The following is a 25734-nucleotide window of genomic DNA, read 5'->3' as shown; positions in this document are numbered from 1 at the left end:
TTTCTGCTCTGGAGGCTGCTGCTTGTGGAAAGAGACAAACACCACATACTACTATGCGCGACAGGCCCTGACGGAGTGGGAAGGTGCTGTCCAAATGACGGGGAGGAAGGAAACCAAGGTTTGCAGAAATATCTATGCGCCAAGTACTTGATGTCTGTTGTCTAATATCCTTGTAAAACCCCATGCAGTTTAGAGTCTGTTTCCCCTTCTTGCCGGCTGGGGAGCTGAAGTCCTCTGAGGTCAACGTGGGCAACTCGCAGGGAGTGGGCTGGGGGTGGTCAATAGCTAGTTAGGGTCAGAGGCAGTATTCAAACCACATCTGTCTGGTACCAAAGGCCTTTCATTCTTTTTTTTTTTTATCCTCACCCGAGGACATTTTTTTTTTCTCATTTTTTGTTCAGGTAGAGTGGGAGGGAGAGAGAGGAACAGAGAGAGAGAGAGAAACATCGATGTGAAAGGAACACATCGAGTGGCTGCCACCCGCACAACCAACCAGGGCCGGGGACAAACTGCAACCGAGGTACGCGCCCTTAGCGGGAACCGAACCCGGGTCTCTCAGGACCGCAGGCCGACGCTCTAACCGCTGAGCCAAACCGGCCAGGGCGGCCTTTCATTCTTTTTTAGTGTTTTTTCCCTCACTGATAATATTTTTCCAGTGCTTCTTAGAGTGGAAGGGTGGGAGAGAGAAAGAGAAATATCGATGTGTGAGAGACACATCAACAGTTTGCCTTCTGCACAATCCCAACCAGGGCCAGGAACTGAACCTGCAACCCAGGTATGTACCTTTGACTGGGAATCGAACCTGTGACCCTTCGGTCCACAGACTGACGCTCTAACCACTGAACAAAACAGGCCAGGGCCCAGAGGGCCTTTTTTTTATAAAATCTTCTAATTGATAGAGGCAAGGAAAACGTCACTGAGGAGGTGTCTGAGCGGTTTTGAAGAAAGAACAGCACAAGAAAATTGAGGAAGGAAGGAGACCGCAAGGGGGGTCCAGCATGATAGCGGCATCAAAAGCCTTCGCGCATTCCTTTGTATTCTCTGGCGTTGGGGACTGCCCTGTGCCCTGAAGGTCCCTGCCCTTCTCACGCGCCGATACCACCTGCACTGGGTTGACATGCCCCCCCACCCCCCGAAGTGAGTGCACTTCTGAATGTGTAGATGAAATCAAATTCAGATGAGGTCCTACTGGATTAGGTGGGCTCACAATCCAAGGACTGAGGTCTTTGTAAGAGAAAAGGGAAGAGGTATTTGGATACAGAGGCTCTCAGGAGACTCAGGGAAGAAGACCATGGAGGGAGACAGCAGAGTGATGTGCCTACAAGCCAAAGAACGTGGAGGGCTGCTGGCAGCCCCCAGAGGCCAGGATGGAGACATGAAACAGATTCCTCCCCAGTCTTCCTAGGCAGCATGGCCCTACTGACACCTAGATTCTGGGCTCCCGGCTCTAGAACTGTGAGAAAATAAACTTGTTATCTTAAACCATTCGGTTTGTACCAGCAGCCCCAGTAAATTAGTGCACCACCTGGTTAGATCTAACGGCCAAGGGAGCTCTGGACTCTCATTGGAGGAGCCCGCACCTCCCCAGGGCTGCCCACACGAAACGTGCATCTGGGGCTCCGGTCCTCAGTTCACATTGGGTATTTCCTGGAGACTGCCCCCCGCAGGCTTACAGGAGTCTCACCTGCATCCACTGTAAACATATGCAAACACGAGAATAGAAACATCGTGGCATCTTGCCACGTTGACTTCCCTTTCTTCTGCCTGGGCCCCAGCACATGGAAGGGCTTGGGGTGCTCCCAAGCAACTGTCACCACCGCATGAACGCAGGGATCCTGCGCCGAAGGAGACCCCACGGCGGGTCTTCACGCCAGGGGGAGGTGGCACGCGAGCGAACAGCGGCTGCAGGGGGAGGAGGGCCACCATCACTCCTGTCCCCGCGCGACCATGCAGCTTCAATTATCCTCGGTGACATTGGAAATGACAATAAGAGAATAATCCTTGTTTTAGAAAATGCCCCCCTCTGAGCCATGGAGCCGCAATCCAACCATTAAACCACGATCATCATAATAGCAGACAATAATAATTAAAGCGTCGTGCTAGCCGTCCTATCCAGAAAACAAAAACGAAGAAGACAGACCAAAGCCCAAAGCAAGTATTGTTGTCGAAAGCAAAATCAGAGGCTCTTCTTTCCCAGGGCCAGCTGGTATTCAGTAGGAAAAAATAAAGACTCTTTTGTTATTTTTATAAGGGAAGGAATGGACCTGGCTTCAGGTCCCTGAAGAATCTGCAGCGGCCGGCGTTCTGGGAGGTCAAGGCGGGGCACGAACACAAGACGTAGGCCATGGCCTGGTGTGGCACTCGAACCGGCTGGGTGCCCTTGGACCCTGTAAACGACCACTCTGTGACTGCCTGTTGTTAGCCAGAGCCTGCACAGGAAGTGTCAGGGACTGTGAGAGGGGCAGATGTCTCTCTGTCCTTCTTGGAGGGAATGTTTTCCATACAGCGAAAGGCTCCTCCTGAAGAGGCTTTGGAACAAAGTGGAAAAAACCAGCAGCTGAGGAGGCAAAGATCGGGGTTCAGATACTGGTTCTGTGATAGCTAACTGGGGAACCCAGCAGAGCCTCAGTTTACTCCTCTGAAAAATGGCAGTGACATCATCGATTCAGCAATGTTCCCACGAGGATTCTGCAAATGAAATCACATATAAACTGCCCACCACTGACCCTGATACACAGTATAAAATCAGTAAATGGTAAAATCATCTAAAACAAGTCCCATGTCTACTCTATTTATTTTTGCTCCCTCGCTGCCCACAGGTCGGTCAGAAATTGTGCCACATGTAACCGCAGAGACGCTCCCTTCCTGTACTCCACCATCTCGGGGATGCCCCCACGTCATTCCGTCCACCCCTTCCCCACACCTGCCGCGCAGCATCTGAGTCCTGCCCTCTGCTCTCCCACCTGACCGTGGTTCTTTGCTGATCCTTCAACCAGGTCTAAGGCGATAGCTCCTCTTTGCTCTAGACCCGAGATCCACGGGCTGTCCCGCTGCCTGGCCCGTCCTGAGCTCCTGTACCTTGGCCTCTCCAGGGGCTGCCTCTCCTCCTCCTATTCCCTTCTATGTCACACAGTGGTGGCCAGACGGAAGTCAGTTCCACTTATCAGAACGGATATGCTTGCTCGTGGTGGCAGCAACAATGCCGTGTGCTCACGGACTCGTGTTCTCTGTCTCCGAGGCACGGCCCCCTTAGAAGTAGGGGAGCTCTGCTCGTGGGGTGTGGGGAGGCCTGGCTCCTAGAAAGCTCGGTTCCACTCCCCATGCTGTCTCTCTCCCCTCCTCCTGGCCCTGGAGGATGGCGAGGCTCTCACGTGGGAGGGCCTGGAGCCTTGGGTTACTCCGTGGAGGAGGCACCCCCACCCCACGCCCAGGGCCCTGCCCCGCTGCAGATAGGCACTGGACTGCAGAGTCAGTGAAAAATGAAGCTGTACTGTGTTAAAACAGAGATTTGGGGGGTTATTTGTTGCATCAGTTCACAGTGATTGCTAGTGGAAGCTTATTTCCATCATACTGTTTCTATGCTTTTGTTTATTATATTTCTTTGCTATTTCCCTTTTTGTAATATTTCTTCGTTTTCACACTTTCCTCAGTGATTTGCAAACCATACATTTTGTTTTTATTATTATTTTTAATCCCCACCTGAGGATATTTTTTCTATTTATCTTCAGACAGAGTGGGAGGGAGAGAGAGAAACATCAACGTGAGAGGGACACATCGACTGGTTGCCTCCTGCATGACCCCAACCAGGGCCGGGGATGAACCGCAACCGAGGTACATGCCCTTGGCTGGAATCGAACCTGTGATTCATTGGTCCATGGGCTGATGTTCTACCACTGAACCAAACCGGTCAGGGCTATACCTTTTGTTTTTAATTCTACTTTAAGCATCTTCATTTATTTATTTATTTTTTATCCTCACCCAAGGACATTTTTTTTCCATTTTTTTGTTCAGATAGAGTGGGAGGGAGAGAGAGGAAGAGAGAGAGAGAGAGAGAAACATCGATGTGAAAGGGACACATCAAGTGGCTGCCACCCACACGACCAACCAGGGCCGGGGACAAACTGCAACCGAGGTACATGCCCTTAGCGGGAACCGAACCCGGGTCTCTCTGGACCACAGGCCGACGTTCTAACCGCTGAGCTAAACCGGCCAGGGCTACTTTAAGCATCTTTAAACATCTTAAAAATACTCCTAAATGTACATTTTCTCAAATTATCAAATTTAAGAAAAACAATATACCATTTCATGCTCCCTTATGTAAGCCAGGAAACTTTTTAAGATTTTACATTCTCTGATATCAAACCACTGACAATATAATCAGGGACCACAGACTCAAATTAAATATCATCTTTCATGGTCATCATTCTTACTACAGTCTTTTCCTGAACGTCCCAGTAGGTTCAAAATGATACGTCTGTTTTAGTTCGCTGTGGCTGTTGTAACCAAGTACCGCGAACTTAGGGACTTGAAACGACAGAAACGTATTCTTTGACTGTTCTGGAGGTGAGATGTCTGAAGTCAGTATTGCTGTGCTGAAGTGCGGCTCCCGGCAGGGCTGCGCTCTGTCGGGGGTCATGTCTGTGCTGTGCCTCTGCCAACCTCCCGTGGCTCCTGGAATCCCTGGGCCTGTGGCTGCATCACCCCAATGTCTGTGTCTGTCTTCACATCACCGTCTCCCCTCTAAGCATAAAATCTCCCCCTGGTTCCCTCTCATAAGGACACGTGTGAGTGCATTTAGGACCCACCAGGATAATCTAGCAAAATCCCTAATTTAATCCCATTTTGCAAAGATCCTTTAAACTGAGGAACATTCATAGGCTCCAGGCATTGGGACCTGATACCTTCCGGGGTCACCCTTCAGCCTCCTGCGAGGTCTTCAAGGGGCCTGAGTGGCAATTCTCTGTGGCCTTTGTGCGTGTCGTATCCCGGCTGAATCAGTGGTGGTTGAGTCTCACACCATCGCCGGCTCTGGCGCTTGAGATCATGGAGAGTAACTCACAGGAGGGCTGGATTAGTTGTGCTTCTTGTTTTTCGTGAGTTTCATCTGATAAAGGCTGGTTGTGTGCTTACCGGTGTGAGTGTGTTTTGCCAAGTGCTTTCAGGGATTTTGATTACCCTGGGAGCCGTTTCGTTTTCATTAACTTATATCTATATCACTTTGCCTGGACCGAGAACGCAGGGAGTTTTCTCAGTCCACCAAGGACGCTTTAGCACTCGTCAATCCGTCCTCCCCCGCCCCCGTTCTCGGGGCATCAGCTGACATTGTGCATTTTATTCTAACTTCAGCTCCATTTGCTCATTGTTCCCCTTCGTTTAGTTATCTGCCTGGATAGGTACTACCTTCCACACTTGGCAACTTTTCTTCCATTACTCCCATGACTTCATACGTTTTCCCTGCAGCCTCAGAGAGATTCTCCAGCGAGCTCCCCGCTTCAATGCTCGTATTTCTTCCCGGGCACATGCCGGCTCATGGGTTTGAACTGTTACTGTGTATTTAGTTTCTTTGTGTTGTTTACTTGTTTCCATCGCTGTCTATTTCAGGAGTCCCCCTCACCTATCTCCTCATCCATCTTCTGCTACTTATCATCCCTATGTCTTATATTTGAATGAGATTAGTATCTATCCACCCATTTGCATTTCTTTCTGTCTACTATTGTAAAATCTTTGCAGAAAATAGGTTTCTATTTCTTTAGGGAAATGGTTCTTGTTTTCGACAATGGGATGTTCACCACCAGCTTATTTTATTTTAGTTTTGCTTGTTCGTTTACTTATCTTTTAGGAGGGAGGGATCTCTGCTGGTCCAGAGTGGCTCACCCACACTCTGCACTTCTTCGGTTGAACTGTTTATTTTCTGCTGAGAGATGTGGGGATTCATTCCCGGGACCAGAGATGTGGGGATTCATTCCCGGGACCGTGAACTGGTGGCCGAGTTGACGTGTAGCCCATGCGACTGTCCAGTGCAGCTCAGCTGGATTATTCTTCTGGGATAATTTGAAGTGCTGCGTGTTTCTTTTTCTAGAGGTCATCCGTGAAAAACGAAACCACTCTTAAAGCTACACTTGTATCTACCAGATTATCCACATCCTCGCCTTCAAAAGCCTTTTGAGCTCTTTTGGACTCTTCCCCGATTTGCTGAGACCTCTGATCTGTCAGAGGAATACCGCACCGGTACGGGCTTGCCGCTCAGTTCCTCCAGGAGGGCAGCACGCACAGCGCAGGCGCACGGACATTCTCTGCTTAGGGTTTAACTCGCTGCCTCTGCTCACACATAAACCTTCTGGAAGCTGCTCACCTGTGGCCACGATTCCTGGCAAGAGCTGTGAACAGAAGCTTCACTCCTGGTGCCTTCTGCCTCCACGGGCCAGCTGCCTACTTGCTGGTTGGAGGGAAGCAGCATTGGCCACAGTGGGCACCGGTGGCCTGTGGCTGATCTGGGACGGCAGCGGGGGAATCTGGGCTGCGGCACAGCCAGATGTTGTGTCTCGTCCAGCACCCTCGCGGGAAGACAAGCTCCACTGGGCAGGGGTTCTGGTTAATCAAAACTGTGCCTCACTCTCTTCGTAATTCTACTGCTGTGTGACCAAGAGCCAAGAATGAAGTTTCCAGGTTGCTCTCTGCATTAATCCCTGTGATTGAAAAATCAACCAACTAGGACTATTCGCTAAAATGAGCTTTATGACTACATGGGTGTTAGGAGCAGAATTCAGAGCTCCCAGGAACAATAGGCTCTCCATCCCCCATGGGCCCCAGGTCTCTTCAGGGGAAGCACACCTGCCAAGGACGGTCCCTTCCCCCTCCCTCCTGCCTCCTCCAGGTAGGAAGACACGCAGAGATTTCAACCCCAGTGCAACTGGTACTCAAGAAACAAAACCTGGTTCTTCTGAATGTTCCCAGGACCCCTCGAACAGTTATACTAGATTCCTCTTGGGCTTCACAGCCAATTTATTCTCTGCGTTGCTGCCCCAGATCTTCCTGAAGCAGAGATACTGAGTCACGCCAGACCAGGGCCTCCAGCAGCAGCTGCGTCTACTACACCGTCCCGTCTTTCACAGGTTTGGACGGTCCTTACCTCCACCCCGCACGGTGAGCTTAGATGCAGCTGGGCCAGTACTTCCCTCAGCTGCCACCGGAATTATGGACTGTCCTTGCAAATGCTTTTCTGTTGCGTCCTAAACATACATCCGCTATAGCATTTATCACAATATATGAGAATCGGTAGGACACACTTATCCGTACTCCATTTCCAAAACTCTCATCTGTCCATCCTGCCGCAACTCTATAAGCAAAACAAAATTGATTTCCTGCTTTCCCTCAGTCAGGCATGACAAGTTCCGACCAGCGAGATGTGGGATGATTTCTCTAAGGAGAGGGGTTCCTCCCGAATGAAGACGCAAACTCTCCTCTTTCCTCTTCTGTGAAACTGGAGCACAGACACAATGCCTGGAGCTGCAGCAGCTGACTGGGTGACCACGAGGCTGAAAGCCTAAGGGTGGCGGAGTGGGACCAAAGGCAGCGCATCCTGCGACAAGGCCTGGATGGCCTGCGGGTGCCTGTCTGGGAGAGGAGTGAACCTCCGTCTGTTGACGCCGCTACCGTCTGTCTGTCCATTTCCATTCCTAACTCACAGAACGTCGGGCTGCACGACTGAGGTCTTCAAGGGGAAAGACGGTTTCTTATTCCTATTTATATGCTCAGAGCCCGGCACAATGCCTGGCACTGAGTGAATGCTCTGGAATTTTCAATTGAACTGTGTGTCATTACTGTCTTCTAAATATTCCAGTGGGTCCTCATTATAGTGGGAAATCCACACAGAGACCCTTTTTTACCCAAGAAACCCTATATACCCGCGTCCAGCCCGCACCCGACGTGGGCTCCAGCCACACCACATGAGGACTGGCTCATGGACAGACCCTAACTTTCCCCTATGTTCCTGCCTTTACTCCCCTCCCCTCAATCAGAATGCTCACCTCTGCACCTCCGGGCAGGACTTCTCTGTCTCTTCTGTCACTGAACTTGACTTGCACTTGTTTATAGTACCTGTCCCTTTCCTCCCAAGCACGTGAGCCTCTGGAAGACAAGGCCTGGCCGTGGGCTGCTGACCAGCACGCACAGTTCGGCACAGAGAGGATGTGCAAGGTGCTCACGTTCTGTTACATGGAACTACACCGGGGTCAGAACAGCAGACTAGGAGGAAAAGAGAGAAGAGCTGGACAGAACCGGATGGAACACCACCCCACCGGGTCACCGTGAGACAGGCGTCCTCTCCGGGCCTCCAGGAGCTCATTTATAACACGGGTGCAATAATAACCGGTCTAGAACCTAGCAGGCTGGAGGTGTTTGTTAGGTGGAGCGCAGGACCACGAGCAAAGGCTTTGTTTCCCTCTCTTCTCCAGTTTGCACCTGAGCTGGCCCGCCAATTATAAAAAAGAAAACTCCAGCCCAACGCTGGAAATGGAGAAGAGGTCTCATCCATGAGGGATGAAACTTCATGTTCTACGTCCTGGCAACACTAGTCTGCTCTCCTGCTGTTAGACTGAGGAACTCTCCCGGGCGGAGTTCACCAACCCGCCTGTCCCGTTCTTGGGTCAGCCTGACCACTCATCCCTGCAGCCACCCTCTGCCCTCCTGGGCACTCCTGGAAGGGGCCTATCCTTGCCCAGCTTGCCGGGTTGAGGTTGACCACAAATCCTTCTGGTCACCCCCAATACTTGGTTGGGGCTGGGTCAGAGTGGGGAGAGGCACCCCCAAGCTTTCTCTTGTCTGTGCTCCTGGGAACAGTCTCATGGGCTGGCCTGAGGGCTGTCTCATACCCCCCTCCATCTGGCACAACTAAGGGAAAGCCTGCTTGGCACATGCTCCTGCCAATAGCCTGGCACCCGCCACCTGCAGCTGAGTGGTAAACCATCCCCACTGCGCTCAGGGGCTGTCTTGACAGCCACCTGTCTGGTTCCCGGAGAGCCTGCTCATCATGTGGGAATCACACGCCCCGTGCTGTCCTTAAGTCACTTAGCCCTCACAGCAAACAGGAGGCAGGGACTATTTTAAACCCCCATTTTGCAGATGAGAGAACTGAGTCTCAGAGTGCTGGCTGGAGAACCTCCTAAGCTACGCAGCTCGTAGGGGTGGCAGGTGCCTGGTGCCAGAGCCCAGGTCTTAGCTACAAACTGACGCTGAATGAATGACCAAGCTCGGGGGTGTGAAGAGACGAGCTCTTCAGAGGACTCCAGCTGCACAGGCCGTCCAGCTGGAAACTGCAGCCCGTGCGGGACAAGCAGGGGGGACAAGCAGGGGGCAGCTGGTGCGGGACAAACAGGAGGCAGCGCGAAACAAACAGCGTGCTCAGAGGCGGAGGGGGGCACCCACTGACAACAACGGGAGCGTATCAAGAGCAACCTGAAAACAAAACAAAAAAGGCGGTTTCTTCGAGACAGAAACAAATATGAAAACCAGATTTCCAAAATAAAGAGGGAGAAACAACAGGATAAATACTGTTGAAAACGGAATGAACGGAAACACAAGATCACTGGCAGAATAAACATAGGAAATGAGTTAAATCACTAGAGGGAAAACAACGCCGATGGAACCGAGTCAGCTCCGACAGGAAGAGCTGGGAGAGAGGGGAACAGCAGAAAAAGCACACCACGTTTGTTTGAAGGAGAGCGGACTACATGGATGCAAAAGAAACGCATGGAGCCCTGCAGTCTCCTCTTTTCACTTTCTTCAGACATTCGGAGAACATAAATAAGACAAAAATTCAAAATGCAAAAAGGGCACAATGCAGTAGAAATAAAAACAATAAAAAAGATCATACAAATATATATATATATATATATATATATATATATATATATATCATATACATAACTACTTAGTAACTTCTAAAAAATTCTTAAGTATTCAGGTGAAAAAGAAATCTAAACTGAAATGATAGACTACTTAGACATGAACCAAGTTGAACACTCTATCTGAAAAACATAAACTCCCCAAAGGAAAATATACAAAGAACTTGAAGCAGCAAAGGCAATTTAGTATCATTTTGTCCGTCAAGCCAGCGAGCGCCGACGGGATTAGCAACATCAGCGACGCTGCGTGGGAAGCGGGCTTCTGCCGGAGTGGAAATTGTTGCACCAACTAGAGGGACATTTGAGGTCATGCATCTTGTATTTGTCTTCCAAGAATATATCCTAAGAAAATAATTGGACAACTGTTCAAAGAGTCATGTGTAAGGCTATTTAGTGGAGTGAAAAACGGAAAATATTCACTTTACCGACAGGGGAGTCGTTAAATAAATTACGGGTGTGCATACACCAGAATTCCCCGCAGCCATCCACAGGAAGAGGCAGATCTATACATATTGACGTGCTAAGACGGGATACGTGATTCAGTCGTGAAACAAAAGGCGAGCGAGGGAGCCTCGCGTGGAGAGATCGCGGTGGACGCGTGTCTTCTGCTTTTGCCCCGAGTGATGTTGGCACACGGAGCGGACGGATATCGACGGCGCGGGGAGGGGCGCGGAGGGAGATTACGGGGACTTCGGATTTCTAGTTTGTAAATGTCTTTCTTGTTTGCATTTTGAATTTTTTACAAAGAGCATCGATTTTTATATCAAAATCTATAAAGATATTCACATTTACAAAATCATCACTAAATCTTACTCTGAGTAGGGACTCGAACACACAAGGGGCTTTCTGGGTTTGTCTGAATTCAGTCTAATTATGAATCTCCTTAAGTTTGTTGCTGGTTATTCAAGTGAGGGGTGTGTGGGGAGGGCAGGAGAGAGGGGGACAGACTGGGAGAGAGAGAGAGGGTGAGTGGAAGAGAGAAGGCAGGAGAGGGAGAGAGAAGAGGAAGAGAGAGGGAGGGAGGAGAGAGAGGGAGAGGAGGACAGGGAACACGGCTGAGCACAAGGTGCCCATATGCTGCCTGCCCTGGGACAGCCCGCTGGGGGGGACCTGCACGAGGAAGGGGAAGGAGACCTGTCACGTCTCCATCTTTCAGCAGCTCTCCTCTGCTCACCTGGCCCTGGAGCACTGACCTGTCCTCACCTTCCCCCTGCAGGCCCCACCTTGGGGTCCTCCCGCACACTCAGCATGCCCGTGACCTTACAGGGGAGGACACCGCCTGTCTCTCCTCTCCTCTCTCCCGGGCAGCTGGGAAGGGGTCCTTGGTCTCCCCAGCCCACCCCTCGCCCCCCGTTCCTGCAAGTGATCACGGTCCTCCTGCCCAGAGAGCCCATCACTGGTTTCCTGCGCTGTCCCTGTCAGTGGCTCCCATCTGCTCTGCCCTCCTCCAACCCGTCCTCCACCTCAGCGCCAGGAAATGACTGCTGCCGGCCTTGGTGTGCTAAGGTCACTGTCGCGGAGGCGTGCACCCTTCTCTTTAGAAGTTGTCTGCCAGGTACTTAGGAATGACAGGTCATGATGTCCACAATGTACTTTTGAGTGACTCAGAAAAAAAGAAAAAGAAAGGATGAACAGACAAGGAAAATGAGAGAAAGCAAATATGGCAAAATATTCACAACAGTTGAGTCTAGGGGGTAGGTTTGCGGGTGCTGGTGCACTGTTCTTTGCACTGGTCTACACCGTTCACGGTGTGTGTCACACGATGAAAACGGGGACACAGAGGAGAAGCCTCAACGTCATGCTCTGAGCAGAGACCAGCGGTGCGGCGGCTCACACACATTCCGGATGCACCCCCTCTGCTCCATCCCCACAGCCGTGGCCGAGCTTCAGCCTCTTCCCCCCTCGTTCTGGGGGCAGTTTCCTCACCGGCTCCCAGACACAGGCCACAAGGCTGCCACGGCAGGTCCCAACCCAGCGTCAGCCCCGAGCCCCACTGTGCGCTGGCCACGCAGCTCCACCAGCTTCCCCTCCCACAGCCACCGCCCCTCCACGTGGACACACTTCCAGCTCACGCCCGACCGCCTGGCTCACTTCCTCTCCCTAGGCCTTCCCCTCCCACTAACCTTCCTCCTTGGCGGGCAGGCAGGCAGGGAGGGAGGGGGAGGGGGAGGGAGGGAGGGGAGGGGGAGGGAGGGAGGGAGGGGAAGAAAGAGGGAGGGAGGGGGAGGGGGAGGGAAGAGGGAGGGAGAGAGGGGGAGGGGGAGGGAGGGAGCTTGGTTCAGGTGTAAAGGTAGTTATACGACTCATACATCCATGATAGTCTCTCAGTAAATATTAAGCGAACAGTGAATGAACCGAGAGCATAACAACCCTTTAGTGTTCAGGTATGTAAATCAGGAGGCGGTCTTCCCCCTTGTCTACTCCGGAGCATCACTGATTCACGCATTCACTTCATTCTTTCAGGTAACAATCGTCTGTCGGCTTAACACCTGGCAGTGCCTGTGTGAGGTGCTGACATTGTACGGATGAATGAGACCCTGTTGCCGTTCACAAAGAGGAGACATGTGTAGGCACAGAGTGGGGGGGCATGAGGAGGAAGGGGGATGGAAGGCAGGTGAGGAGGAGACTGGAGATGCTGTCCTGGGAGAGGTGACACTGGGACTGTCCTGAAGGACGAAGAGGGGTTGCCAGGTGGCCAAGGAGGAATGTGCGAGTCGTATAACTACCTTTATGCCTGAACCAAGCTTCCTTCCTTCCTTCCCTCCCTCCCATCCTTTGTTACTTCAACAAGTGACCCTGGTCGGACCTCTCCTGGCGCCGCAGGCAGTGTGCTGAGAGCTGGGCAGCTTGCAGAGATGAATGGGGCAGAGACCACAGCTCTGGTCGAAGGTGAGGCAGGAGCATCAACAAAGGGGAGAGCAGTCAGCGGCACTAGGGAAATGCAGGCCATGGTGGTGGGAACTCAGACGAGGAGAAATGACTCCTAAGAGTCCCCAGAAGAGGGGCTGGGGGAAGACCTCCTGGGGGCACTGATACCTGCACCTGATTTTGAGGGATGGGGATTTCAGGCACAAGCTTCTAGAGGTAGGAGGGCATCCCAGGGAGGGCAGCGTGGAAACAGAGGCACAGAGAGAGGCCCTGAGCATACACACAGAGGTCAGCAGTGATCTGGCTTGGCCAGAATGTCACTGGAGAGATGGTGGAAAATAAGACGGGGAGGTAAAGGTAGGTTGAGGTCGAGTTGGCCTTGCAAACCAGGATCAGGCACTTAGCTGCTGTGAGCTTGGGGTGCCATGGAAGGTTTCTAATTAGAGGGTTGATGGGGCGTGCTTCCCGCGGGAGTGTGCAGGAAGGGTCTGTGTGTTCGCCTTGAGCCCGAATGCTGCAAAAACCTTGGAGCTTTGCTGACTTCATTTTGCACAGGGCTTAGCTCCAAAACTTGCATATAGCAAACATCGAATACGTTTCTTTAATTTTAACTGGACTGAGTCTGAGGACACGTGGACATCAGTGACTATACGAACATCTCCATCTCTTTCAGTTCCCCTTGGTTGAGAACTCTGCCGGGCAGGGACCTCCTGGGCACACTTCTGCTCCTTGTGGTGGCTTCTCGCTCTCCCAAAGCCTTAGCACCTCATTCTCACCACGGCAACCCACTCCCACAGGCTTTCCTCCCACGAGCTCCCTCCACTGTGAATAGCCCTGGTGGGGCACCCCTGCTCCAAAGCCTGTCGTGGCTCCCTCTTGTTCATTGGCATTTGAGATCCTCCGTGACCAGGTCACATTCCAACCCTCCCTAGTTCCCATTTTGTCCGCACGTAGCCCCCACTCCAGCCAGACTTGTTGGATCCTCCTTCCGCCTCCATCCATCCTGCCGCCCCAAGCTGCTCTTTCCCTCCCAGCCCATCTGAACAGCAGCTCCGGCCCAGCCAGGCCAGCAGTGTGGACCGGCTCGCACCCCAGCTTCCTGACCCAGGATGCAATCTTTTGGAACCTCAGTTTTTTCATCGATAAAATGGGAATGATAACACAGTAGACCACCTTATCCCCGGGGTGTGCGTTCCGAGACCCCCATGGATGCCTGAAACCACAGATAGCACCTGATCCATACATACTCCACCTTTCCTTACACAGACACACCTATGATGAAGTTCAGTTTAGAAACTAGGCACAGCAAGAGATGAACAACCATAATGAAATAGAACAATTAGAACAAGATATCTCTCTTTCAAATACCTCATTGTACTGTGCTCACCCTTCTTCCTGTGATGACGTGTAAGGACACACGCAGGCGAGAGCAGGCGAAGGGAGGGGACCGACACAGGCGACGTGCAGTGTCAGGCCCCTGCTGAGCTCCGTGTCTCCCACCCACACCTCTAATGCCTGTTCCATCGTAAGCACTTAGATGCCGAGGCCGTGGCCGCTGCAGTTTGAGGTCCAGCGGCAGAACCAGCACGCATTCCTCCGTCTCCACAATTCCACAGACCGAAGGTCGTTCTGACCACAGATCGGAGCCACCTCCGCGTGTGACTTTTTCTCTTTCCTTATTAAGTCAAGAACTTTCACCTTTCACTTCAAGGAAGCACCCTCCGGCTTCGGTTTGGCCTGAGTCGCCAGCCTCACGACTCTTGTGCTTTGGGCCATTTGAAGGAAAAGAAGGGTCACCTGAACTCACACTGCCATCGCATGGCCGTCGGTCTGACAGCGGGGGCGGCCACCAAGTGACTAGCGGTGGGGAGTGTGTGAAGCGTGGATGCGCTGGACAGAGCGAGGGTTCACGTCCGGGGTGAAACAGGGTGGGACGGTGTGAGATTTCATCATGCTACTCTGAATGGTGCACAATTTAAAACTCATACATCATTTATTTCTGGAATTTTCCATTTAACGTGTTTGGAATGCGGCTGACCATGGGTATCTGAGACTGCGGAAAGAGGAGCCTCAGATAAAGGGGGGGCTACATTATTTATTACTATAACTAATAAATAAAGAATAAATACGTCTGTATGTCATTAGGGCTTACTGTCGGCATGAACAGGGCTATTGGGAAGAGTTAACAGGACGAGACACTGTCCTGCATACATGGGGACGCGCCTTCTCTGACTCCGGGGAACTGCAGGAGGGAACTCCTGTTCCCCCGCGGTGTATATGGAAAGAAAGTTGTATTTTGAGGGGCTATGGCGTGCCAGGCACTGCTGGACTTCTGTAACTCTCTGCACAACCCTAAACCGTAAGAATTTTGTCCTCATTTTACGGATGAGGAAACTCAGGCAGAAAGGGAAGCAGTCTGGGCTCACACAGCTATAAGCGACCCTTACTGATGTCAGAGAAATAACCAGAAAGCCAGGTGCACAGAACCGTTGGTAAACATTTGCTATGACCCAAGTACATGTTGAGCACACTGCATGCTATGTCTCTGAAGTGCTGTACCCAGAGAAGCCATGTCGAAACCCACAATCCAGGCGGAGACAGGAAGGATAAAGGGTTAGCCAAGGTCCTGCAAATAGTAGATGGCAGGGCTGGAATCCAACTGGGGTCCATGTGACGTCAAGCCCCTGCCCTCAGCTACTCTGCGGTAACAGTGCCATCCAGGCCAGAGACTTGTGTGAACTTGGATTCAGCCCTGTGAGGCTGAGGCTGGCCTGTCCAGGTTCTCCCGGGCCCCAGCCCAAGCCTGGGGTCATAACGGCCACTGCTGATGGCAGGGCCCCCAGGGGAGGTGGGCAGGGCCAGCTACTAGCGGGGTAGCCTGGTGATAACTGCCCTGAACAAGTGGCTGTGTTCACTTTGCCGGCCCCAACACTTACCCGATGGTGCAGCCGGCGTCCGCCTCGATGGTCCAGATGCAGTTGAGATTGTGCTCATAGGGAGCGGGATACCCGGGTGACAGCACCTGCCCCGACACTTCTCCTCTCACTGTCCCTCCACACTCAGCTGAAAGAAACCCCAAGAGAGTGAGCTTCGCGGGGTGGCCTGTGCTGCCAGCAAGGACGCGGTGCTTCCTCTTGTCTGTGTCCCCGAGTCCCCCTCCTTCATTCCAGGTGACTGAGCACAGCACAGAGGATGTCCCTGGATAGGACTTGGTATTCAGAATCTACAAAGAACCCCTGCAACTCAACAATGAGAAGACAAACCATCCAATTTAAAAACAGGCAAAGGATTTGAATAGACATTTAAGCGAAGAACACAGTGAAGAGGTATTTATCATCAGCAGTCATCGGGGACAGGCAAATTAGAATCACAATGAGATACCACTTCACACCTACAAGGATGGCTGAAGTAAAGACACTACCAAGTGTAGGTGAGGATGAGGAGAAACTAGAACCCTCATCCACTGCTGGTGAGAGTGCAAAATGGTGCAGCCACGTTGGAAAGCAGTTTCTCAGTCCCTCAAAATGCTGAGCATAGTTACCAGATGACCTAGCCATGCTGCTCTTAGGTACAGACCCGAGAGAAATGAAAACATACATTCACACCAAAACTTGGACCCAAATGATTGCAGCAGCATTACTCATAACAACTCCAAATTGGAAACAACCCACATGTCCATCAGCTGATCAGTGGATAAACACATGGTAAATGCACACGGTGCAAACAGACTTTATCACACCACCGCGCTATCATCATGTTTATCTGCCTCACAAGACTATAAAAAGCCCCTCGGCCACAGAAGCCTCATCTTACTCATATTTTCACGTCAAGTGCCTAGTATAGTGTCTGGCACATGATGGATGTTTTAATAAATGTTTATCAAATGAATAGATGGGTGGATCATCAAATGAATGACAGAAGCTTACTGCTTCCCAGGCAAACGACTATAAAAGTCTGAATCAAGGGAGCACGAAAATGAAGGGAGGAGATTTACTGCAAAGTGTTTTAGGAAAAGGAATGACTGAAGAACAAGACCCTGGAAGAAATGGGGGGAGATGGGATCAAAGTCACAAAGGGAAGCCTGACCTTCACCTGTTGCTGCAGAGGACCTGTTAACACCTCTAGGCACCATGGCTTGACCCGGGACCACTGAGCCAGCATTGGCCAGGAAGCCTGCTCGTGAGACCAGATTCTCCGCTCAAGCCTCACTGTGGGTCCTCCTCTGTGGTGCTGTGGGAGATGCCAACATGACTGCTCCCTTTGGGCTGTAGGATACACTCATCAATGAAGAAAACATCTGGATGTTTAAGTTACAGTACTCGTCGTTGGCAGACCGTGATAAAGTCTCCAACAACACGACATGTGTAAAAACATATACCCGTAATCCCAAACACGCAGCCTCCCTCCCCTGAGTGGGGCCCGAGGGCATCTCAGTGGGCAGGCCTCTAAGTTTCAGAGTATACCTATTCTTACGAGCACTGCTTGAGTGGGTCCTCAAAGTTCAGTCCAACTGGCAAATTTGATATTCAAAAGAACCTTCCAGGGAATCCTTTCTGCAAAGCAGCACTTGTCTGATGATGGGAATCATCATCTCTCCTTCACATTTCGTGTTTCTCGCTCACCAGTGACATTCTACTGGTGTCTGTCTGTGCACCTGTCTCCCTCGCTGGCCTGGGACCCGCTCTCCTGTTTCCCAGGGCCTAGCACAGGGCCTGGCACGTGAGTGGGAGAATGGGATGAAAACAGGGAAGCAGGAAGAAAGGGAGGGGGTATGACTGCAGACGGAGTCAGCCTCAAACACAGGGAGGAAGACTAGAGGCTACCGTGGCCTCCAGACGCAAAATCCTGCCTTCAGATGCTGCTGTCTAACCGTGTTGAAGGCCCTGTTAAATGTAATTGTGTAGCCCTGGCCGGTTTGGCTCAGCGGTTAGAGCGTCGGCCTGTGGTCCAGAGAGACCTGGGTTCAGTTCCCGCTAAGGGCATGTACCTCAGTTGCAGTTTGTCCCCGGCCCTGGTTGGGTCATGCGGGTGGCAGCCACTCGATGTGTCCCTTTCACGTCGATGTTTCTCTCTCTCTCCCTCTCTCTCTCTCTCTCTCTTCCTCTCTCTCCCTCCCACTCTATCTGAACAAAAAATGGAAAAATGTCCTCGGGTGAGGATAAAACGTGTCTAGGGGAAGAGAATAATGGCTGTTAACACTTCCCACCATGCTGGTTCACACCTGAGCCCTCGCCCACGCTCTGCCCCCTGCTCCTGTTGGTGAATTCTTACCCATCTCTCAGAGTCTCAGCTGAAACAGTAGCTCCTATGCAAACCTTCCTCATGTCCTCCAACACTGAACTCTCCTTACAGTGTTTATCTTAGATTATTCAGGACCTGCTCATGCGCCTGTTCTTGCTAGAGCTCGGGCTCCCTGAGGGCAGGGAGATGCCTCTCTCTGTTGTGTTTCTCTGCCTCCGCACGCACCCCAACATCCCCGGTACCAGTTCTGTCACCCAGCACTCGGGAGGGCTGAAGTGCTTGCCCAGCGGGTGTTGTGTTCTTATGAAGCGAGCCGGTGCTGCAGACACGCTGAGAATGTGGACATGGGATGGGGGTGGAGAGAGGGGCCGCCTGGTGGTTGGGGTGGGGAGCAGGACACAGCCGTGTGTGGGAATCCCGCTCAGCAGGGTGGGTAGTACACGCAGGGAGCTGGGTGGGAAAGGTGCAAGGCCGGATGGACAGAATGACACGTTTTGCCAGTTTCACACTTCTGCCTCGGATCGGATGTCTCTTGTCCTGGAGCACGTGGATGAAGCTTCCTGAGCCTCCGCTGACACTCTGGACGCGCCACAGGCTGGAGGAGATGCTAGTTCATGTCTGTTCTTTCTCAGGAGTGAGACAGACAGTTCACGAGCTAACCCTTTCTTTCCCCAGAAAACGGAGCACAAGCCCCTTTTGCCAACAAAGACACCGAGGCCCAGAGGGAGCCGGAGACTCATCTGAGTCTTGGTGTTGCAGGAAGCCCTGGAGCCCCGGGACAGCCCCACCTCCTCCTTTCAACTGCCTCTCCTACGCTTCTCTGTCCCCAGCAGTACAATTCTGAGGGCGTGTCCTGGCTCTGGTCCCACTTGCTAACGTGACAACAGCAAGCAAGAGGCCTCCTACCGACACAGGTGGGGAGAGGCCGGTCCCAGGTCCTGCGCTCCCCACTCAGACACAGCAGCTCCTCGCTGCCCCGCAGGCTGTATCCAGGGTCACAGCTGAAGGACACAGAGCTCCCTGCAAAATGGCCTCCGTCATGCACCTTGTAACCAAACTGGGGGGTTCCTGGGTCCTCACATTTGATGAGTTCAAAACCTGGTGGAGAGAGAAAAGACAGGGTGAGCGAGACCTGTCGTGGCAGAAACCACAGTCCTCTGGAGCCCACGTCCTGGAGGTTCTGATGGACTCGCTGCTCGGGGCCGTCACGCTGCTGTGCCCAGGGAGGCTGTGTCACGAAGTATTCGTTCACCTGATGCTGTATGTAAATGATTTTAGTTATTTCTCCCAGGATGGCTTTGAAGAATTTTCAGGCACAGGGTTTGAATTTTCTATTTCTTTGGTTTGACGCCCCTAGCATTTCGCTAGTGGGAGCTGTCCTTTCAATTTTGCTCACCGAGACGTTCGGAGGGATGGTACAATATGGAACAGTCACTTTAAGTGTGTGTTCCACGCCTCAATGATGTCCTGCTTGAATACGCTCTAGCGAAGGCTGGAGAAGGAAACCTCATCAGAGCTCCTACGACACGGGGCCTCACGTGGGCTCTCTCCGTTATCAACGGGAGTCTCCCAGGAAGGTATAATTATGCGCATTTCACAGCTGAGACCATTGACGTAGGAAGGGTAAGTAGCTGTTCCAGAGCCACACCCTCTAGAATCTAGAGGATAGAAATGGAGCTCGGATACGACTCCGCTTGATCCCCTCCCACGATGCACCTGCTGCCACCACAGAGCCCACCGCCGCGCCGAGAGCCGGTGACAGGGCCCTCGAGGAGATGCTTGACGTGTTTCCTCTAAACATCCACCCCTGTAACGTGTCCAGCGGGGTGTCTTCGAGTTGTGCACCTACCAGACAGTCAACCACGGGACATGTTCACCCCATTTCTCCTCAAGTCCCTCAGCCCCAGGCAACCCCGATTTTCTCTCTGTCTCTCTCTGTGGCTTCATTTATCCTGGGCAGTTCCTGTGAGTGGGGCGTGTCACACGTGGCCTTTGGTGACTGGCTACTGTCACCGAGCCTGCCATTTTCGAGGTTCTTCCGCACCGAAGCGGGATTCAGTACCATACATTCCATGACATTTGTGCATTCACGCCTCAGCAGATGGATACTCGCTGGGTCTTAAAATAAACGAATAAAATGGCAGGGAAACCAAAGTGTGGGGATGTGACCCCCAATTCTCCGGGGCTGCGCAAAAACCTGGGTGCTTTCCATTTCCAAAATCCCAGGAGTGAAGAAGAAAGTTAACATCACGAAGAAAGAGGGACAGAATCAAGACTCAGCTCTGCAGGGCGTCATCAAAACCAACGTAAGTGTACCTTCATGTTGACGTCTTTTCACACCTGGCTGTAGCTGAATATTCTTTTATAAATGCCGTGATTAGCAAAGGCTATCTCTGCTGGCTTTAATTAAAAGGCTCCATGTTTATTGTTGTCAAAGTATCAGTGGCTAAAATGTATGCTCTCAACTCAGTTAATCACCTGTTTAAAACATGGAGCTGTGGTTTAAAAAGGGGCAGCATTTCCAGATCCCGGGCACAGTGCCTTAGAATCAAGCACGACAGCACGCGCCAGTTAGAGCAAAGCAAACCTAACATGCGATGGTCCATGACCCAGAGTCCAGCCTCCCAACCAGGGAAAGCCCGGCTTACCGTCCACTCGGAGGTGAGAGAGACTTACTGGAAAACTGCAGCTCAAAGCCCTTGCTGGTGTTCTCGGTGTCAGTGATGAAGTCGAGCCACAGGCTGCTGGATGTGCTGTTTAAAGTCACCCCCATCATCTCAGAGCGGCTGAACACCCCCAGCAGACGGGCGGAGTTGTTGCTGCCATCATAGACCTGGACAGAGGAGAGACCCCGACCCAGCATCCTCAGCGTGACCTTATTGCGCACGACAGCTTCTCGCCCCACAGCCCACATTCCCAGAGTCCAGCACTGATGACTGTCAGAGGGGCAGTGAGGCACCTGCCTCAAGGGAGATGGCAGAGTGGAGCCACCGCCGAGCGCGTCATGGGCCCCGTGTGACTCCACCTGGTGCCAGTTCTGGGCCCGGCCCATCTCCGTGTGAATCCAGTCTCTAGGAACTAATTGCTGTTCTAACCTTTCCAGTGGAGACCTGTTCTTGCCCCCCCCCCCCCAGCCCCCATATGGCACCAGCTTCATCTCCAGCAGCCTGGGGAGGCCAGGTTGGGGCTGGCTGACTGCCTAAGCCATCTGTTTCTGCAGACAGGCGTGCTGAAAACACTGGGCATCTCTGCCTTGCGAGGCACCGGATCCTGTTCTTTCAGGAGAGGAGACAACTGTCCTCCTGCCTGACCCCACCCACGGCAGCAGTGGCCTCAGTCTTGACCACTTTGCTGGACATGGCCCCTGGGAACCGGGCAGGATGGAGTTAAGGTGACCAGTGTGTCATGGTGCCTTCCCCCAAGCTCAGACTCTGCTCCTTTTCTCCTAAAAGAAAGGCTCAGCGAGGGCCTGCTGGGCTTGCAGGGGTGGGATCGCGTAGGCATCTGGCTTCCCTGACTCCCGTCTGTCCCCTGAACTCCTGAGCACCAGCAAAGTCAACAATCATCCGAATAATGAACTGGCTTCCCAGGTGCCGAGGTTGCTGCTCCTTTCCAGATAATTGTACAAATAACAACAGAAGTTGTGATTGAGTGAAGGACCCCCCAGCGCTTTGGTAAATATCAAAGATGGGATCTATGGGTGGGCGATGACTATTTGTGCATGGCGCAGGATGTGGTACCAGCTGCCAGCAAATTGGAACAATATTTCCATTCTACTATTTATGAAGCAGAGCTTTCTAAAAGAAGCCATCCTTCAAGCCAACAGTGCTGCATGTTACAGAGACTTGTTTAGGCCCCCGGGAGCCCCGAGTCTGTTTCCAGGTCCTGTGTGCAATGGCTTTTTATCACTGACAGACGGGGAGAGTCCCGGCGTTCCAGCAGACACACAGATGGCAGCAGTTCGAAGAGGTTAGCCCACTGCTGCGGCCTCAGCTTAGAAAAGTATTTTTATCCGCTGAAACATACATGGGAGTGAATTGATCAAGGCATGTATCCTCCATACTTGCTAACATCACAAGAAGAGAGACAACCAGACATCATGCATTTCTTGATGGAACACACACCACAACCTGTGGAGTCACTTTGTTGGGAAAAAAGTCAAACCTGAATCAGATCAAACCACAGGGTCAGAGGAAGGTATGAAATGATACTCGGGGGATGAGGTCAGCAAATCTAGAACGTGAACAGTTCCACCGGACAAATGATCTGACTTCCTCACAAATGAATTACAAATTGGGGGGGAAAGAGATGGAGGTAGAAACCTATAGATTAAAAAACACATGAGGCAACTAATCCAATGTGTGGATTTTATTTGGAATCTAATTCAAATAAACTGTAAATTCAAAAATTATGATGACATTTATGAGATAATTGGAAACTTGAACACTCACTGGATATATGATGGTATTAAGAAATTGTGGTTAATTAATAAAAGTGTAATGGGAACAGGATTTTTTCCTTAATTTCAAAGCATGATTCATCCTAATTCATTAAGAACAAAAATGTTCTTACTAAGTGCCATTATGAGAAAATATTCACTGCAGAAAACTTATAAAACAGAAAAGCACAAAGAAAAGAAAAGCATCTCTCAGCACTCACACATTTTGGTGACTGTCTTTTTGGGCTTTGTTCTATGTATATCTTTCCTTATGCATATTTATTTCCTTATTTTTTAATAAATACAAGACCAAACTACAGATGATACATGGCAACTGCTCTTTCGCTTAATATAACATACATAATTTTCAAATCATTACATATTTTTTTTCCCCAACAGCATCTAAATAGCTGCAGACATTTCCATCATAAAATTAACCCAACTCCCAATATCATTATTCATATATCACCGTCCAGAATGTGTGCTCTGGCACAAAGTGACACTCAATAAAAGTATGATAAATAAACCAACGTGTTCCCTAGATCTATTTTGGCATATAAGATAAGGTAAGATTCCACCTTTTTTCCTGGTTGATTAGTCATTTAACTAAACCCTGCTTGTAAGTATTTCACCCACTACCCATTCTAGACGTACCATTATCACATACATCGTTACATAAATTTGGTTTTGTTTGTCAACTTTCTAGTCTATTGCATTAGTCTATTTGTCTGTTCCTGTGCATAACCCATACTGTTTTAATTACTGTAGTTTTATAATGTAACTAGTAGGGCAAGTGCCCTCCTTCGTCTTCTTTTAACTTAAAAATATATTCTCCCATATTTCTAGATACACTAAAAAATATTCTCAAATTAAAAACAAAACCCTCCTTACAAAAGAAAAACAACAACCAAACAACTTGTATAATTCCAATGAACATTAAATATATGAACTGATTAGAGAAAAAAAAACCATTTATATGGTACTAAATCTTCCCAGCCATGTACACAGAGTCTGGCTCCACTTAATCCAATTTTCTTTTATATCTCTCTATAAAATTCTGTATTTATTCCTAGATACTTTTATTTCTTATCCTTACCCGAGGACAGTTTTGCATTTATCTTCAGATAGAGCAGGAGGGATAAAGGGAGAAAGAGAGAGAGAGAAACATCGATGTGAGAGAGACACATAGAGTGGTTGCCACCCACATGACCCCAACAGGGGCCGGGGACAAACTGCAACTGAAGTACGTGCCCTTCGTAGGAACCAAACCCAGGTCTCTCTGGTCTTCGGGCCGATGCTCTAACTGCTGAGCCAAACCAGCCAGGGCTATATTTTTATATTTTTTATTGCCACTGGGAATTGGGTCTCTGTATACATTTATTTCCTAACCGAATACTGCTTATTTATAAGAAAATGACTTCGATGGTCCAGTCCATCATTATGCACAGGTGATAGGAACAACCCTTGAGAAATCAGGAGAATCTGCACATCTGTTACATTTTACCTTCTTTCTTCCCCTCTACTAGATGTTTTTATTTTTCAGCTTTCTTGAGGTATAAGAGCAAATGAAAAGTGTATATAATTAAGGTACACAACTTGATGATTTGATATACATATATCCGTTCCATGTGACAGTTCGGCAAGACGGCTTAAAAGTAAATGTGCTCAGTGGATAGCTCTTCACGGTGACAATGCGAACGCTGCTGACTGCTTGCACTCACCCGTTTGAGTTTCTCTAGGACATCCGTCTAGAACAGAGATGCTGAGTGCAGGGACGGCACCTCTTCAGCCTCGTTAGATACGGCCAGACTGCTTTCGGAAGAGTAATACCAATGTTATCTCACGCGCAACACACGGCAGTTTCATTGCTCAGTATCCTTGCCGGCACTTAGTTTCTGGTTTTGTAATTTTCCAATCTGATGGGTGTGAAATGGTACCTTGTTTTAATTTGCATGTACCTCATGAACACTGAGGCTGAGCGTCTTTTCATAAGTTTATCAACAGTTGTACTCTCCTCTTCTGGGAATTGCCTGTTCATACCTTTTGTTCATCTGTGAACCTGGAACCTCCCTGCATTTATTTTTATGGTCTTCAGAATAAAGTTTTATTTTCTCAGTAAAGAGTACGCACATTTTTTGTTAGGCTTATTCTTAGGCGTCTTACGGTTTTGTTTCTATTATGAGCCCCCCCAATTATGTTTTAATTGGTTGTACAAACACTAGCAGCTTTGCTGAATTGTCTTATTCAGTCTGATAATTTATCAGTTGATTCTTTCATATTTTTGGAATAAGAAACATTTTATATATTCCTTTCTAATTTTTATAGCTTCTTTATTTTGTCTTCTTGTGGGGTGGAGTATATTTATAGTGGCTTGGAGAGGCAGTATAATGTTGAATACTATTGATGATAAAAGGACTAATTTAGTCCTGCTTTTTATTTTTAGGAAGTTTTGGCATTAAGAATAATGTTTTCTGTAGGTACTGGTAGAAACTTTTTAACCGATTAAGAAAGTTCTGTCCCTTGTTGTATGAGATATTTTTAAAAATCATGGATGACATATAATTTCATTACCTCATATTTTGGGGGCATGGATTGGCAGGATCATGTATTTTTCTCTTCTGTTTATTGGATATTAGGTTGAACCGTGTGCATGAAATTGCCAATATTCAATCAGTTTTGACCTACAAAAAAGGCAATTTCATAGGGTTTGCCCAATAAATAACATTATGAGCTTTTCTAATGACACATCCTCACATTCCTGGAATCAATTCCACTCAGTCGGTTTTGCTTTAATATCCAGCTAGATTCAATATAATGTAGTTAGGGTTTTTAGATTTATGATCATGGGCGAGACTCTTCCTGTTTTTATACTGCCCTTATTCAGGTTGATGTCTACATTCCCACTTGCTCCACATTTATTTATTTATCAAAATTGTTTTTCTTTATTGATTGTAGAGAGAGAGGAAGGGAGAGGGAGAGAGATAGAAACATTGATGAGAGAGAACACTGACTGGCCGCTTCTTGCAAGCCCCCCACTGGGGATTTGAACCACAACCTGGGCATGTGCCCTGACCGGGAGTCGAACCAGCGACCTCTTGGTGCCTGGGTCGATGCTCAACCACTGAGCCACACCGGCCGGGCTCCACTTGCTCCTCATTTAAAAAAAATTAATTGGAAGATGGATCCTAATGGTGTCCTCTTCTGAGACAGTTTGGTTATTTCAGAGATTAATTGTTCCTTAAAGTTGTTAGCTGCAAAACGGCCTTCGAGGGAGGTTATGGGGGA

The 25734-nt window shown here is 50.0% G+C and overlaps 1 protein-coding gene across 1 annotated transcript in view; it reads right to left on the bottom strand.

Annotated features, from left to right (window-relative positions):
* Positions 1-25734, bottom strand: part of CSMD2 (CUB and Sushi multiple domains 2) — a 558434-nt gene that overhangs the window by 132686 nt on the left and 400014 nt on the right. The window contains exons 23-25 of the mRNA XM_036256013.1: positions 20688-20844; positions 18918-19109; positions 15707-15833 (exon numbers count right to left, since the gene is read on the bottom strand). Coding sequence (XP_036111906.1) covers positions 15707-15833; positions 18918-19109; positions 20688-20844 — 476 coding nt within the window. The remainder of the gene's footprint in view (positions 1-15706; positions 15834-18917; positions 19110-20687; positions 20845-25734) is intronic.

This window comes from Molossus molossus, unplaced genomic scaffold (genome assembly GCF_014108415.1).
Source record: "Molossus molossus isolate mMolMol1 unplaced genomic scaffold, mMolMol1.p scaffold_m16_p_12, whole genome shotgun sequence".
NCBI classification, from domain to species: Eukaryota; Metazoa; Chordata; class Mammalia; order Chiroptera; family Molossidae; genus Molossus; species Molossus molossus.
The sequence above is the reverse complement of the archived record's forward strand: the minus strand, read 5'-3'. Positions and strand labels throughout refer to the sequence as shown.